General features: G+C 41.2%; 2 protein-coding genes across 2 annotated transcripts in view; one reads left to right on the forward strand and one right to left on the reverse strand.

Moving 5' to 3' along the window:
• Positions 1-458: 458 nt before the first annotated feature.
• ccn1 (cellular communication network factor 1) lies at positions 459-3445 on the reverse strand. The gene is made up of 5 exons (XM_046299926.1): positions 3168-3445; positions 2669-2888; positions 1920-2264; positions 1578-1780; positions 459-1452 (listed from the first exon to the last, which is right to left on the reverse strand). The coding sequence occupies exons 1-5, from the start codon at positions 3213-3215 to the stop codon at positions 1150-1152; spliced, it is 1119 nt and encodes a 372-aa protein (XP_046155882.1). The 5' UTR covers positions 3216-3445; the 3' UTR covers positions 459-1149.
• A 1292-nt stretch (positions 3446-4737) lies between these two features.
• ddah1 (dimethylarginine dimethylaminohydrolase 1) overlaps positions 4738-12545 on the forward strand; it is a 148849-nt gene continuing 141041 nt past the window's right edge. Inside the window, exon 1 of the mRNA XM_046300245.1 lies at positions 4738-4875. The gene's annotated coding sequence lies outside the window, so the exon portion shown is untranslated. The remainder of the gene's footprint in view (positions 4876-12545) is intronic.

A 12545-nucleotide genomic window follows, 5' to 3' on the forward strand; every position in this document is an offset into this window, starting at 1 on the left:
TCCAAGACCATGGAGACTAGTACCACTTCAGGTTATTGGCATAGCTCTGTGCTCATTGCTATGCTGGGATTTAATCATTTTTTTGTTCGAATTGGTCAAGTGCATGGCTTAGCCTGATATAGGGAATGTAAACTACCTTGGCTTGCAGAGCTTTACAATGGCATTCCAATGCACCAAACAGTATCAAGGCCTGGAAACTGTCTGCAGAACTCTGTTATATAAGAACGGATCAGCCCTGAACAATATCTCTGTTGGAGTATATAGTATGGGTCTGTCCATGGTATAACTACTGGAGTTCCTCCCAGTAAATATGGGGACTTTGTTTGACCTCCCCTCCAGATGTGATTCTACATGTATGTCGTGTACTTGTTTACTAATCCCAATGAATATGTTCAGTTTAGTCAAAACAGTGTTGTTGGTAGCCAACTTCAGTTTGATCAAAGGAAACGAAGATAGTGTTTACATTTCATAAATAAATCTGTTTTATTTTGTAACATATAAAATTAAATCATTTTTACAATGTATTCCAGTATGACACAAATCTAAATAAAGTAGCTACAATTTGATAAATAATATTAATAACAATAATGAAAACGTTCATTTGATATGTTTCACTTTGTCTTTCTTGATAAAGTTGGGAAGGTCCTTAGCTGCCACAAAACACAAACATGTATGGAACCACGGTAACATGTGGTGTCTTGGTTCATTAGGTTACAAGATCATGTTATACTTAATTAAATGACGTATCTGCATATCCAAACAACATCCATACACACACGTCTAAAGTTTGTTTGGGTCATGTCTGGTTGGTGCTTATCGTCGAAAATATACACAACGAATTGATATAAACATACATTGTCATTTACACATGTTCATTTACATTTTGCTCCGTAACGAAGCTACTCTGATGCTCCAGTAGTATGAAGCGAATCTTAATTTAGAATGCTGATTCGGTCACAGCAGACAGTGCACTTCATAAAGTCCTCATGATGCAAGCCTATAATTCCTTGGGAATCTAGTTACAACACGAAGTTGATAGTTCATTGGCAGTTGAGTTGGACCCCTGCATTTAGATGGACTACCATTGGCTGTCAATGTTGTTGTTTTGGGATCTCTCAGGGGTCGGTTCTCTGCCCAATCAGATTTGATTTAGTCTCTGAACTTGTGGATGTCGTTGAAGAGTCTGTAGAAGGGGTAGGGGGCTTCATTGGCATGGGGACAGTTGAAGGTGCATTTGCAGGACTCAATCATCATGACATTCTTGTTGAAGGTCTCTCCGTCCTCGCAGTGGAACTTGACCCGGATGGTGCGGGTCTGCTGGGGGGAACAGCAGCGGCCGTCCACACAGGATCCACAGTACTTGGACCTGTACTTCTTCAGGCTGGAGCAGCCGGCATAGGTGAACTTCTGAGCCTGGGTAGACTTCTTGGTTCTGCTGCACTTCTTTCCTTTCTGTTGGAGGAACAAGGGGAGAGAAACAGTCAGTCAAGAGTTTCCATAAACAAGCTGAGCAGTGTTGGTTGGTTTTGTTGGATTGTATGCCATGTTTCAGTTTAGTCTTGGTGGCTGGAGCTTACCTTAAGGCTGGAGTAGGGTGACTGGGTGCATTGCCGCACTTCGCAGATGCGTGTCTCTTTAACCAGCTTGCACTCGCCGTTGTTGTTGGTGACTCGGGTGGAGATGCCTGTGCCACAGGTCTTGGAGCACTGGGACCAAGGAGTGGTCTGGACAATGCACTTCTGACTCTCAAACATGTGGCTCTCAGGCTGCACTCTGAAAGCTGTAAGGAGAAAAGGCAGGAAAATAGAAGAAAACATTAGAAACTGGTCTGGTATGGGCTTCAACATTTGAGGCAAAGGAAAATGTCATTTTTGAAAGCTGAACTTCAAAATGGCTGCTGCTAGATAGAGGCTGCTTACCAGCTAGAGACTTGAGTCCTCCCTTGACAATGGCGATGAGCTCGTTCCTGTTGGTGAGGTCACTCTCTGACTCTTCAGTCATGCTGTCTTTGCCAAACAGCTTGTCAATTATGTCAGTGTCCTTTCCGTCATCACATACCCACTCCTCGCAGCACTGGCCTGCCACCTTGACCAGCCTTGGGTTGGCACAGCCCAGGTTGGGCAGGGAGAGCTCCTGAGGACACAGGGGGACGCAGCCCACAGACCCATCGATGCATGTGCACTGGTGCTTGCAGTTAGGCTGGAAGCTCTCTCCATTTTGGTAAATCCTGCTGTTGTATTCACAGGGTCTTCCCTCTGACTTAGCTGTGGAGGAGAAGAGAGGGGTAAATGGCTGTTATTCCACTTTTCAGTAGACTAGTGTCTGCTATAGACATCACAGATCACATGCTGGCTGAGGCTGGCTGAGGGAGGCTTGGTTTAAACTGTAAAAATGATTCAGAAGGCTAGGGCTGCCAGAGGACAGAAACCACTGAGGGGGGGGTCACTTTCTTCCAGAGCAGGATGTTTGTACTTTAGAGTTTAGACTGAGGTGCTGAGTTACATTCCTTAGAGTTGAAATAACATGGTCCTCTTATTCCCTCAAGTAAAAATACCACTAGCTTCTCTTTCTACCATATTAATTTACTCAAGGTTGCAAACTACCAAACTATCATTATTCACACCTAAAATCTGTTTACAGCATAGCAGGGTTGGAAAGAGACACCTACCACGGCAGATGCCACGCATAGCACCGAAGCTGGCCCCAAAGTTGCACTCGAGTCCTTTGGTGTTGTCGCAAGGCTCTGTCAGACTGCAGTCCTCGTTGAGTTGTCTCGCGCAGACTTTGCAGCACCCGCAGCTATCCACTACGAGGCTCACACCAGGCGCGCACCTGGGCAGCTCCATCGGGCACTCGCATACCGAGGGGCAAGAAGAGGAGCAAAGAACCTGCGCAGATAACAGAGCTCGATGATGATATATACTTTGTAAGCAACGTCTTAAAACAGCCACATGTTCAGGTTGTATTTACGTAGCTTATTTATTATTTTCAAACGGTGCCGTTAATATACGATGTGATTGCAACAGGTTTCCAAACCAGTGTGATAACTTTACATTGTATTCCTCAGACAATAAAGATTGCATTTAGTATTCGTTCCGATCTATTCAAAGTCATAACAAGTCATATACAACTTTAAACTGAAATATTGTTTAGAGAAAATGACTTACCATATTGAAGGTTCCAATTAATATCACGACGATGGAGAAAATGAACATATTTGCGTTTTTATTTGTTGCGTAGCCTATTAAATTAAATATATTTTTTATTTTGCTATTCCCTTTACGATGTCTTGCTCTCAGTCTTTGCAAATTTATTTTTATCCTAAGTGTAGCGGTCAGTCGTCTCGTCTGTAGCGATTTGGTTTGTTTTCTAGTATCTTTAGAGAGTAGAGGCTTAATGAGTGTTGCTCTGGTTGCAAGTTGCAGTCTGCTGAAGCAGAGTACCTCCCGTCTTTTATACTGTAGTGAAAGCTGACGTCGTCGTTGGCTGACTGCTGAACTGTTCCAAAACTATGCGAGGAATGTTTCTTGGCGCGTTTTCCATCGAAGCTAAGCACCACCCTGTCTAACTTTTTTCAAAAATACATTTTCCCCTAGAACTGAACATTTTTTTTCCATTCGCCGTTTCCCGTCTCTACTATCTACCTTTATCCTTTGTTTTGCTTTATTGGTTTTCTCACAGGTTCACAGCTGTTATGTTATGAGCCAAGGGTTGGGGTACACATTTTCTTTCATTTAGAAGTGGGAGTGATTTTTTTTTCAAAGCAGTTTGATCTATTTGTTTCCACTTATTTTGACTTCGCATTGATAAGATACTATTCAAAAGAAAAATAAACAATACTGTAATATTGCCTTTTCCATTGCTTCTTCCTTTTGATATGTGTTTACTGTGTTATAACATGTGTATAGATGGTTTATATTATACATTATGCAACAGTTGCCAAAGCTATTAAAAGGTATGATATTGTCATATGATATTGTCATGCTGTCACTGCTTCACCTCGTAAATTATCTTGAATTTGTTGCGAGATTCGATTCTCATGACGAGGATCATTCTGTCAGAGAATAGTCTTATTATAGCACCTATATCAATACATTACTTCCGTTATTCTAAATGTACTGTAACTGTTCACAGTTTAGGGGAGAGACGTCCCGGAATTCGGAGATTCTGTGCGCGTTTGAGAGAAATGGGAGAAATAAAGTTTACGGCTTCTATTTTTGGCCTGCTCTCCCCTTCATTCTAAGCATTTCCAGATGCGAACCACACTCCAGACGTAATAATGTTGCCATATTTGGTATGGCAGAAGCCTACATTATTAACATATTTCTCCCTCTTGCCAACCACAAAGCATTCCTGACAGCTTAAAGGGTTGTTAAATATGTTCTTCAAGCAGGAAATTCCTTAGTATTCCACCTTGGGTTCATTTACGTTTTACGCAATATGTCCATCACGTTTTGAAAAAATAATCAACAACAGTGATCCAATATTCCACATACGATGTTGGTTTGGGGAGAACATACCCAACTAGTTCATAGTCCTATTATTTGCTTTTCAACTAAGTAACATTTTATCGGAATTTGAAATTCAGAGATCAGAAATGATTGCAAACAGGATTTGACCAAGAAAACAAACTTGATGCTTGAAAAACAAATGGTTTAAAACGGGTTATTTGCAACCTAAATATGACAGTTAAACGCAGAACGATATGACAATAATACCCTGTTGATACCATCCCTGAAGTTTTTTTAACCCGTGAGTCGGAAATGTTTTTTTTTAGTAACTTTATACTTAGACTTACATGACGTGATACTGAAAGAGCGATGAACAAATAACTAACGGAGAATAGTTGTCAGGACCACGGATATTCTCCCTCCGGTGAGTTTGTCTTTTTTACTTTAACTTTACTAATCAGTTTGTTTTTACATGTTGTGGATACGCAATTGCTTTATCACTTTGTTCTTATGGTGTATAAATATATTGAAGTATTGAGTCGTTCTGATGTTGGAAGTTCGACTGCTTGACAATCATTATTTGGGTACCCACTAAACGGATATTGATTATGCTGTATCTTGATGCCAGCTTTATTTTTGTCAATTGTCTACATTTTCATACTTCCAGTTTAAGACACTAGATGGTGTTATGCTATGGTCAAGTTTGTTGACATATTGTCAACATTTTCCTCATTGTCACTGTTTTCCTCATTGTTTGAGTCCTTTTGAGGTGTCTGAGAGTATATCTTTAGTCATTAATCAAAAAGCTTGTGAATATTCATTGATTAAACCAGACAGACATTTAAAGCTCATGAAATGTGACACTGGCATTATGTCACCACTTCACAGTTGGCATCATCAAGTGTCTATTTTGAGTGTCAGACTCCTAAAGTGGCACATGTGCCCATGTGAGTTTTGCTTATTAGGTTTGTGTTGTGTGCACACTGCACATCTAGCCCTAAGTAATATTTATGTCATCTGATTCAAATGAGTGATGACGCGTGTTTCCCAAACATCAATTGGCCCTTAATGTCAAATGTATCCTGTGCCATCCTGCCATTACCATATCCATTATGACCTCTGACCTCATTACTTAGTCCCTCTGTGTTGAGTTTAACCCCATGAGCTCAGTGAGATGCTTCTGATTATCATTGTTCTGCTCTGCCAGAGGCATGTTGTTCTGATTCTTTCCTATTCCCTTATGAGGGAATACTATGTTATAGGAAACAGTAATGTCATTGTGCGCCATGGAACCATGGAATAACATCCCATAACGATATTCATTCCGTAACTACCCATTCTGTAAACATCGCCAGGCAACCAGTGCTGGACATGCGTATCCATGTAGTAATGTTTAATGGCAATCATCATATTTTCCACCCCCCGCCCCTTTATAAGAAAGTGGCAATGGCTCTGCTTTTATTTTCTTTACTCACTGCATCCTAGTCTATTTTCCTATACACTAGTATAAAACAGAACAGGACCAATATGATAGGCTGTTTGCCTGTTCAAACAAAGGATAACAATAACATATTTTGTCAACGTATGTGTCATAACTGCATTATGCAGTGGGCGTTGTGAAGTTTCCTTCCATGTCAGCTCATGGAACTCTGGGATGGAAGCCCAATGAATTCTGAGGTGATCGTATGTACACTTTCTCAGCTTATTCACTAGTTAGCTCTTGTTCCATGGTAATGTTTCTATTCCTGAGCCTGTTTTACCTACAATCGTAACGGATGTTTGTTGTGTGCTCCTTTCTTTAAAAAATCAGCAAAAAAATCTGTGAAAAAAATCAACCACTCCCACAAATTTCTTGTGAACAAACTATAGTTTTGGCAAGTCGGTTAGGACAACTACTGTGTGCATGACACAAGTAATTTTTCCAACAATTGTTTACAGACATATGATTTCACTTATAATTCACTGTTTCACAATTCCAGTTGGTCAGAAGTTTACATATACTATGTTGACTGTGCCTTTAAACAGCTTAGAAAATTCCAGAAAATTATGTCACGCCTTCTGATAGGAAGCTTCTGATAGGCTAATTGACATAATTTGAGTCAATTGGGGGTGTACCTGTGGATGTACAGTGGGGCAAAAAAGTATTTAGTCAGCCACCAATTGTGCAAGTTCTCCCACTTAAAAAAAGATGAGAAAGGCCTGTAATTTTCATCATAGGTACACTTCAACTATGACAGACAAAATGAGGGAAAAAAATCCAGAAAATCACATTGTAGGATTTTCAATGAATTTATTTGCAAATCATGGGAAAATCAAAGGAAATCAGCCAGGACCTCAGAAAAACAATTGTAGACCTCCATAAGTCTAGTTCATCCTTGTGAGCAATTTCCAAACGCCTGAAGGTACCACGTTCATCTGTACAAACAATAGTGCAAAAGTATAAACACCATGGGACCACGCAGCTGTCATACCGCTCAGGAAGGAGACTCATTCTGTCTCCTAGAGATGAATGTACTCTGGTGCGAAAAGTGCAAATCAATCCCAGAACAACAGTAAAGGACCTTGTGAAGATGCTGGAGGAAACAGGTACAAAAGTATCTATATCCACAGTAAAACGAGTCCTATATCAACATAACCTGAAAGGCCGCTCAGCAAGGAAGAAGCCACTGCTCCAAAACCGCCATAAAAAAGCCAGACTACGGTTTGCAACTGCACATGGGGACAAAGATCAAACTTTTTGGAGAAATGTCCTCTGGTCTGATGAAACAAAAATAGAACTGTTGGGCCATAATGACCATTGTTATGTTTGGAGGAAAAAGGGGGAGGCTTGCAAGCCGAAGAACACCATCCCAACCGTGAAACACCGGGTGGCAGCATCATGTTGTGGAGGTGATTTGCTGCAGGAGGGACTGGTGCACTTCACAAAATTGAAGGCATCATGAGGCTGGAAAATTATGTGGATATATTAAAGCAACATCTCAAGACATCAGTCAGGAAGTTAAAGCATGGTCGCAAATGTGTCTTCAAAATGGACAATGACCCCAAGCATACTTCCAAACTTGTGGCAAAATGGCTAAGGACAACAAAATCAAGGTATTGGAGTGGCCATCACAAAGCCCTGACCTCAATCCTATAGAAAATTTGTGGGCAGAACTGAAAAAGCATGTGTGAGCAAAGGAGGCCTACAAACCTGACTCAGTTACACCAGCTCTGTCAGGAGGAATGGGCCAAAATTCACCCCACTTATTGTGGGAAGCTTGTGGAAGGCTACCCAAAACGTTTGACCCAAGTTTAACAATTGAAAGGCAATGCTACCAAATACTAATTGCGTGTATGTAAACTTCTGACCCACTGGGAATGTGATGATAGAAATAAAAGCTGAAATAAATCATTCTCTCTACTATTATTCTGACATTTTACATTCTTAAAATAAAGTGGTGATCCTAACTGACCTAAGACAGGGACTTTTTACTGGGATTAAATGTTAGGAATTGTGAAAAACTGAGTTTAAATGTATTTTGCTAAGGTGTGTGTAAACTTCCGACTTCAACTGTTATATTAAGACGACCAATATAACATAAATATGTGATTTGTCCATATTTCAGTGTGGATGTGAAATCTGTTATTCCATTCATTGTGAAAATAATAATAATAATATGCTGGTGGATGCTGACATTAGAAATTATTCAGAAATATGTGTTTTGTTCACTGTGAATATATGTAGTTCCATTATTGCCGTACACTGTGATATGCTGGGGGATGCTGTACTCAACTCCATTAGGCAACTGTATAGGAAAGTGATGTGTTCTTTCCAGTGCAGCACCAGTGTGTCACAAGTGATTATGGTAATGTAAGCTCTAGCTTTATTTTTTGGTAACTTTGTTTCTGTATAGCTGGGGCTGACACTGAGGACTTGTGAAGAGCAGAATCAACAACCTCTGCATCATCAAGACAGTTCTTTGTGAGAAGGTGTTAATGGTGGAAAGTGTTAAACCATATCTTAACAGCTGAAAAGTACTCCAGGTCAGAGCAGGTCCACTGAGGCCATGGCACATTGAGTCTGAGCCTTATGGGTAAACCACTGGCATAAGTCCGCAGTGGAAATGCACCATGGCTTGGAATAGCTTGTCAAAGAAGCGCACTTTGTTCTTAGCAGGGACTTTTTTCCACCTTTATTTAACCAGGTAGGCAAGTTGAGAACAAGTTCTCATTTACAATTGCGACCTGGCCAAGATAAAGCAAAGCAGTTCGACACACAACGACACAGAGTTATACATGGAGTAAAACAAACATACAGTCAATAATACAGTATAAACAAGTCTATATACGATGTGAGCAAATGAGGTGAGATAAGGGAGGTAAAGGCAAAAAAAGGCCATGGTGGCAAAGTAAATACAATATAGCAAGTAAAACACCAGAATGGTAGATTTGCAGTGGAAGAATGTGCAAAGTAGAAATAAAAATAATGGGGTGCAAAGGAGCAAAATAAATAAAAGAAATACAGTAGGGAAAGAGGTAGTTGTTTGGGCTAAATTACAGGTGGGCTATGTACAGGTGCAGTAATCTGTGAGCTGCTCTGACAGTTGGTCCTTAAAGCTAGTGAGCGAGAAAAGTGTTTCCAGTTTCAGAGATTTTTGTAGTTCGTTCCAGTCATTGGCAGCAGAGAACTGGAAGGAGAGGCGGCCAAAGAAATAATTTGTTTTGGGGGTGACCAGAGAGATATACCTGCTGGAGCTCGTGCTACAGGTGGGTGATGCTATGGTGACCAGCATGCTGAGATAAGGGGGGACTTTACCTAGCAAGGTCTTGTAGATGACATGTAGCCAGTGGGTTTGGCGATGAGTATGATGCGAGGGCCAGTCAACGAGAGTGTACAGGTCGCAATGGTGGGTAGTATATGGGGCTTTGGTGACAAAACGGATTGCACTGTGATATACTGCATCCAATTTGTTGAGTATGGTATTGGAGGCTATTTTGTAAATGGCATCGCCGAAGTCGAGGATTGGTAGGATGGTCAGTTTTACAAGGGTATGTTTGGCAGCATGAGTGAAGGATGCTTTGTTGCAAAATAGGAAGCCAATTCTAGATTTAACTTTGGTTTGGAGATGTTTGATGTGGGTCTGGAAGGAGAGTTTACAGTCTAACCAGACACCTAAGTATTTGTAGTTGTCCACGTATTCTAAGTCAGAGCCGTCCAGAGTAGTGATGTTGGACAGGCAGGCAGTTGCAGGCAGCGATCGTTTGAAGAGCATGCATTTAGTTTTACTTGTATTTAAGCGCAATTTGAGGCCACGGAAGGAGAGTTGTATGGCATTGAAGCTTGCCTGGAGGGTTGTTAACAGTGTCCAAAGAAGGGCCAAAAGTATACAGAATGGTGTCGTCTGCGTAGAGGTGGATCAGAGACTCACCAGCAGCAAGAGTGACATCATTGATGTATACAGAGAAGAGAGTCGGTCCAAGAATTGAACCCTGTGGCACCCCCATAGAGACTGCCAGAGGTCCGGACAGCAGACCCTCCGATTTGACACACTGAACTCTATCAGAGAAGTAGTTGGTGAACCAGGCGAGGCAATCATTTGAGAAACCAAGGCTGTCGAGTCTGCCGATGAGGATGTGGTGATTGACAAGAGTCGAAAGCCTTGGCCAGATCAATGAATACGGCTGCACAGTAATGTTTCGTATCGATGGCGGTTAAGATATCGTTTAGGACCTTGAGCGTCGCTGAGGTGCACCCATGACCAGCTCTGAAACCAGATTGCAGAGAAGGTATGGTGAGATTCGAAATGGTCGGTAATCTGTTTGTTGACTTGGCTTTCGAAGACCTTAGAAAGGCAGGGTAAGATAGATATAGGTCTGTAGCAGTTTGGGTCAAGAGTGTCCCCCCTTTGAAGAGGGGGATGACCGCAGCTGCTATCAATTCAATTCAATTCAAGGGCTTTATTGGCATGGGAAACATGTGTTAACATTGCCAAAGCAAATGAGGTAGACAACATACAAAGTGAACATATAAAGTGAAAAACAACAAATATTAACAGTAAACATTACACATACAGAAGTTTAAAAACAGTAAAGACATTACAAATGTCATATTATATATATATATATACAATGTACAAATAGTTAAAGGACACAAGATAAAATGAATAAGCATAAATATGGGTTGTATTTACAATGGTGTTTGTTCTTCACTGGTTGCCCTTTTCTCGTGGCAACAGGTCACAAATCTTGCTGCTGTGATGGCACACTGTGGAATTTCACTCAAAATATATGGGATTTTTTCAAAATTGGATTTGTTCTCGAATTCTTTGTGGATCTGTGTAATCTGGGGGAAATATGTATCTCTAATATGGTCATACATTGGGCAGGAGGTTAGGAAGTGCAGCTCAGTTTCCACCTCATTTTGTGGGCAGTGAGCACATAGCCTGTCTTCTCTTGAGAGCCATGTCTGCCTACGGCGGCCTTTCTCAATAGCAAGGCTATGCTCACTGAGTCTGTACATAGTCAAAGCTTTCCTTAATTTTGGGTCAGTCACAGTGGTCAGGTATTCTGCCGCTGTGTACTCTCCGTGTAGGGCCAAATAGCATTCTAGTTTGCTCTGTTTTTTATGTTAATTCTTTCCAATGTGTTAAGTAATTATCTTTTTGTTTTCTCATGATTTGGTTGGGTCTAATTGTGCTGTTGTCCTGGGGCTATGTAGGGTGTGTTTGTGTTTGTGAACAGAGCCCCAGGACCAGCTTGCTTAGGGGACTCTTCTCCAGGTTCATCTCTCTGTAGGTGATGGCTTTGTTATGGAAGGTTTGTGAATCGCTTCCTTTTAGGTGGTTGTAGAATTTAACGGCTCTTTTCTGGATTTTGATAATTAGTGGGTATCGGCCTAATTCTGCTCTGCATGCATTATTTGGTGTTTTACGTTGTACACGGAGGATATTTTTGCAGAATTCTGCGTGCAGAGTCTCAATTTGGTGTTTGTCCCATTTTGTGAAGTCTTGGTTGGTGAGCGGACCCCAGACCTCACAACCATAAAGGGCAATGGGCTCTATGACTAATTCAAGTATTTTTAGCCAAATCCTAATTGGTATGTTGAAATTTATGTTTCTTTTGATGGCATAGAATGCCCTTCTTGCCTTGTCTCTCAGATCGTTCACAGCTTTGTGGAAGTTACCTGTGGCGCTGATGTTTAGGCCAAGGTATGTATAGTTTATTGTGTGCTCTAGGGCAACGGTGTCTAGATGGAATTTGTATTTGTGGTCCTGGTGACTGGACCTTTTTTTGAACACCATTATTTTAGTCTTACTGAGATTTACTGTCAGGGCCCAGGTCTGACAGAATCTGTGCATAAGATCTAGGTGCTGCTGTAGGCCCTCCTTGGTTGGTGACAGAAGCACCAGATCATCAGCAAACAGCAGACATTTGACTTCGGATTCTAGCAGGGGGAGGCCGGGTGCTGCAGACTTTTCTAGTGTCCGCGCCAATTCGTTGATATATATGTTGAAGAGGGTGGGGCTTAAGCTACATCCCTGTCTAACCCCACGACCCTGTGTGAAGAAATCTGTGTTTTTTGCCAATTTTAACCGCACACTTGTTGTTTGTGTACATGGATTTTATAATGTCGTATGTTTTACCCCCAACACCACTTTCCATCAGTTTGTATAGCAGACCCTCATGCCAGATTGAGTCGAAGGCTTTTTGAAATCAACAAAGCATGAGAAGACTTTGCTTTTGTTTTGGTTTGTTTGGTTGTCAATTAGGGTGTGCAGGGTGAATACATGGTCTGTTGTACGGTAATTTGGTAAAAAGCCAATTTGACATTTGCTCAGTACATTGTTTTCATTGAGGAAATGTATGAGTCTGCTGTTAATAATAATGCAGAGGATTTTCCCAAGGTTACTGTTGACACATATTCCACGGTAGTTATTGGGGTCAAATTTGTCTCCACTTTTGTGGATTGGGGTGATCAGTCCTTGGTTCCAAATATTGGGGAAGATGCCAGAGCTAAGTATGATGTTAAAGAGTTTTAGTATAGCCAATTGGAATTTGTTGTCTGTATATTTGATCATTTCATTGAGGATACCATCGACACCACAGGCCTTTTTG

Source organism: Oncorhynchus gorbuscha, linkage group LG15, assembly GCF_021184085.1.
Source record: "Oncorhynchus gorbuscha isolate QuinsamMale2020 ecotype Even-year linkage group LG15, OgorEven_v1.0, whole genome shotgun sequence".
Lineage (NCBI taxonomy): Eukaryota > Metazoa > Chordata > Actinopteri > Salmoniformes > Salmonidae > Oncorhynchus > Oncorhynchus gorbuscha.

What these genes read in the sequence shown, in the direction of transcription:
- ccn1 (XM_046299926.1), bottom strand. Translation starts at nt 3,215, where the DNA reads ATGTTCATTTTCTCCATCGTCGTGATATTAATTGGAACCTTCAATATG. An exon ending in TAATTGGAACCTTCAATATG is followed by an intron (nt 2,889 to 3,167) that starts GTAAGTCATTTT and finishes TTATCTGCGCAG; the next exon opens with GTTCTTTGCTCCTCTTCTTG. An exon ending in TATGCGTGGCATCTGCCGTG is followed by an intron (nt 2,265 to 2,668) that starts GTAGGTGTCTCT and finishes TCTCCTCCACAG; the next exon opens with CTAAGTCAGAGGGAAGACCC.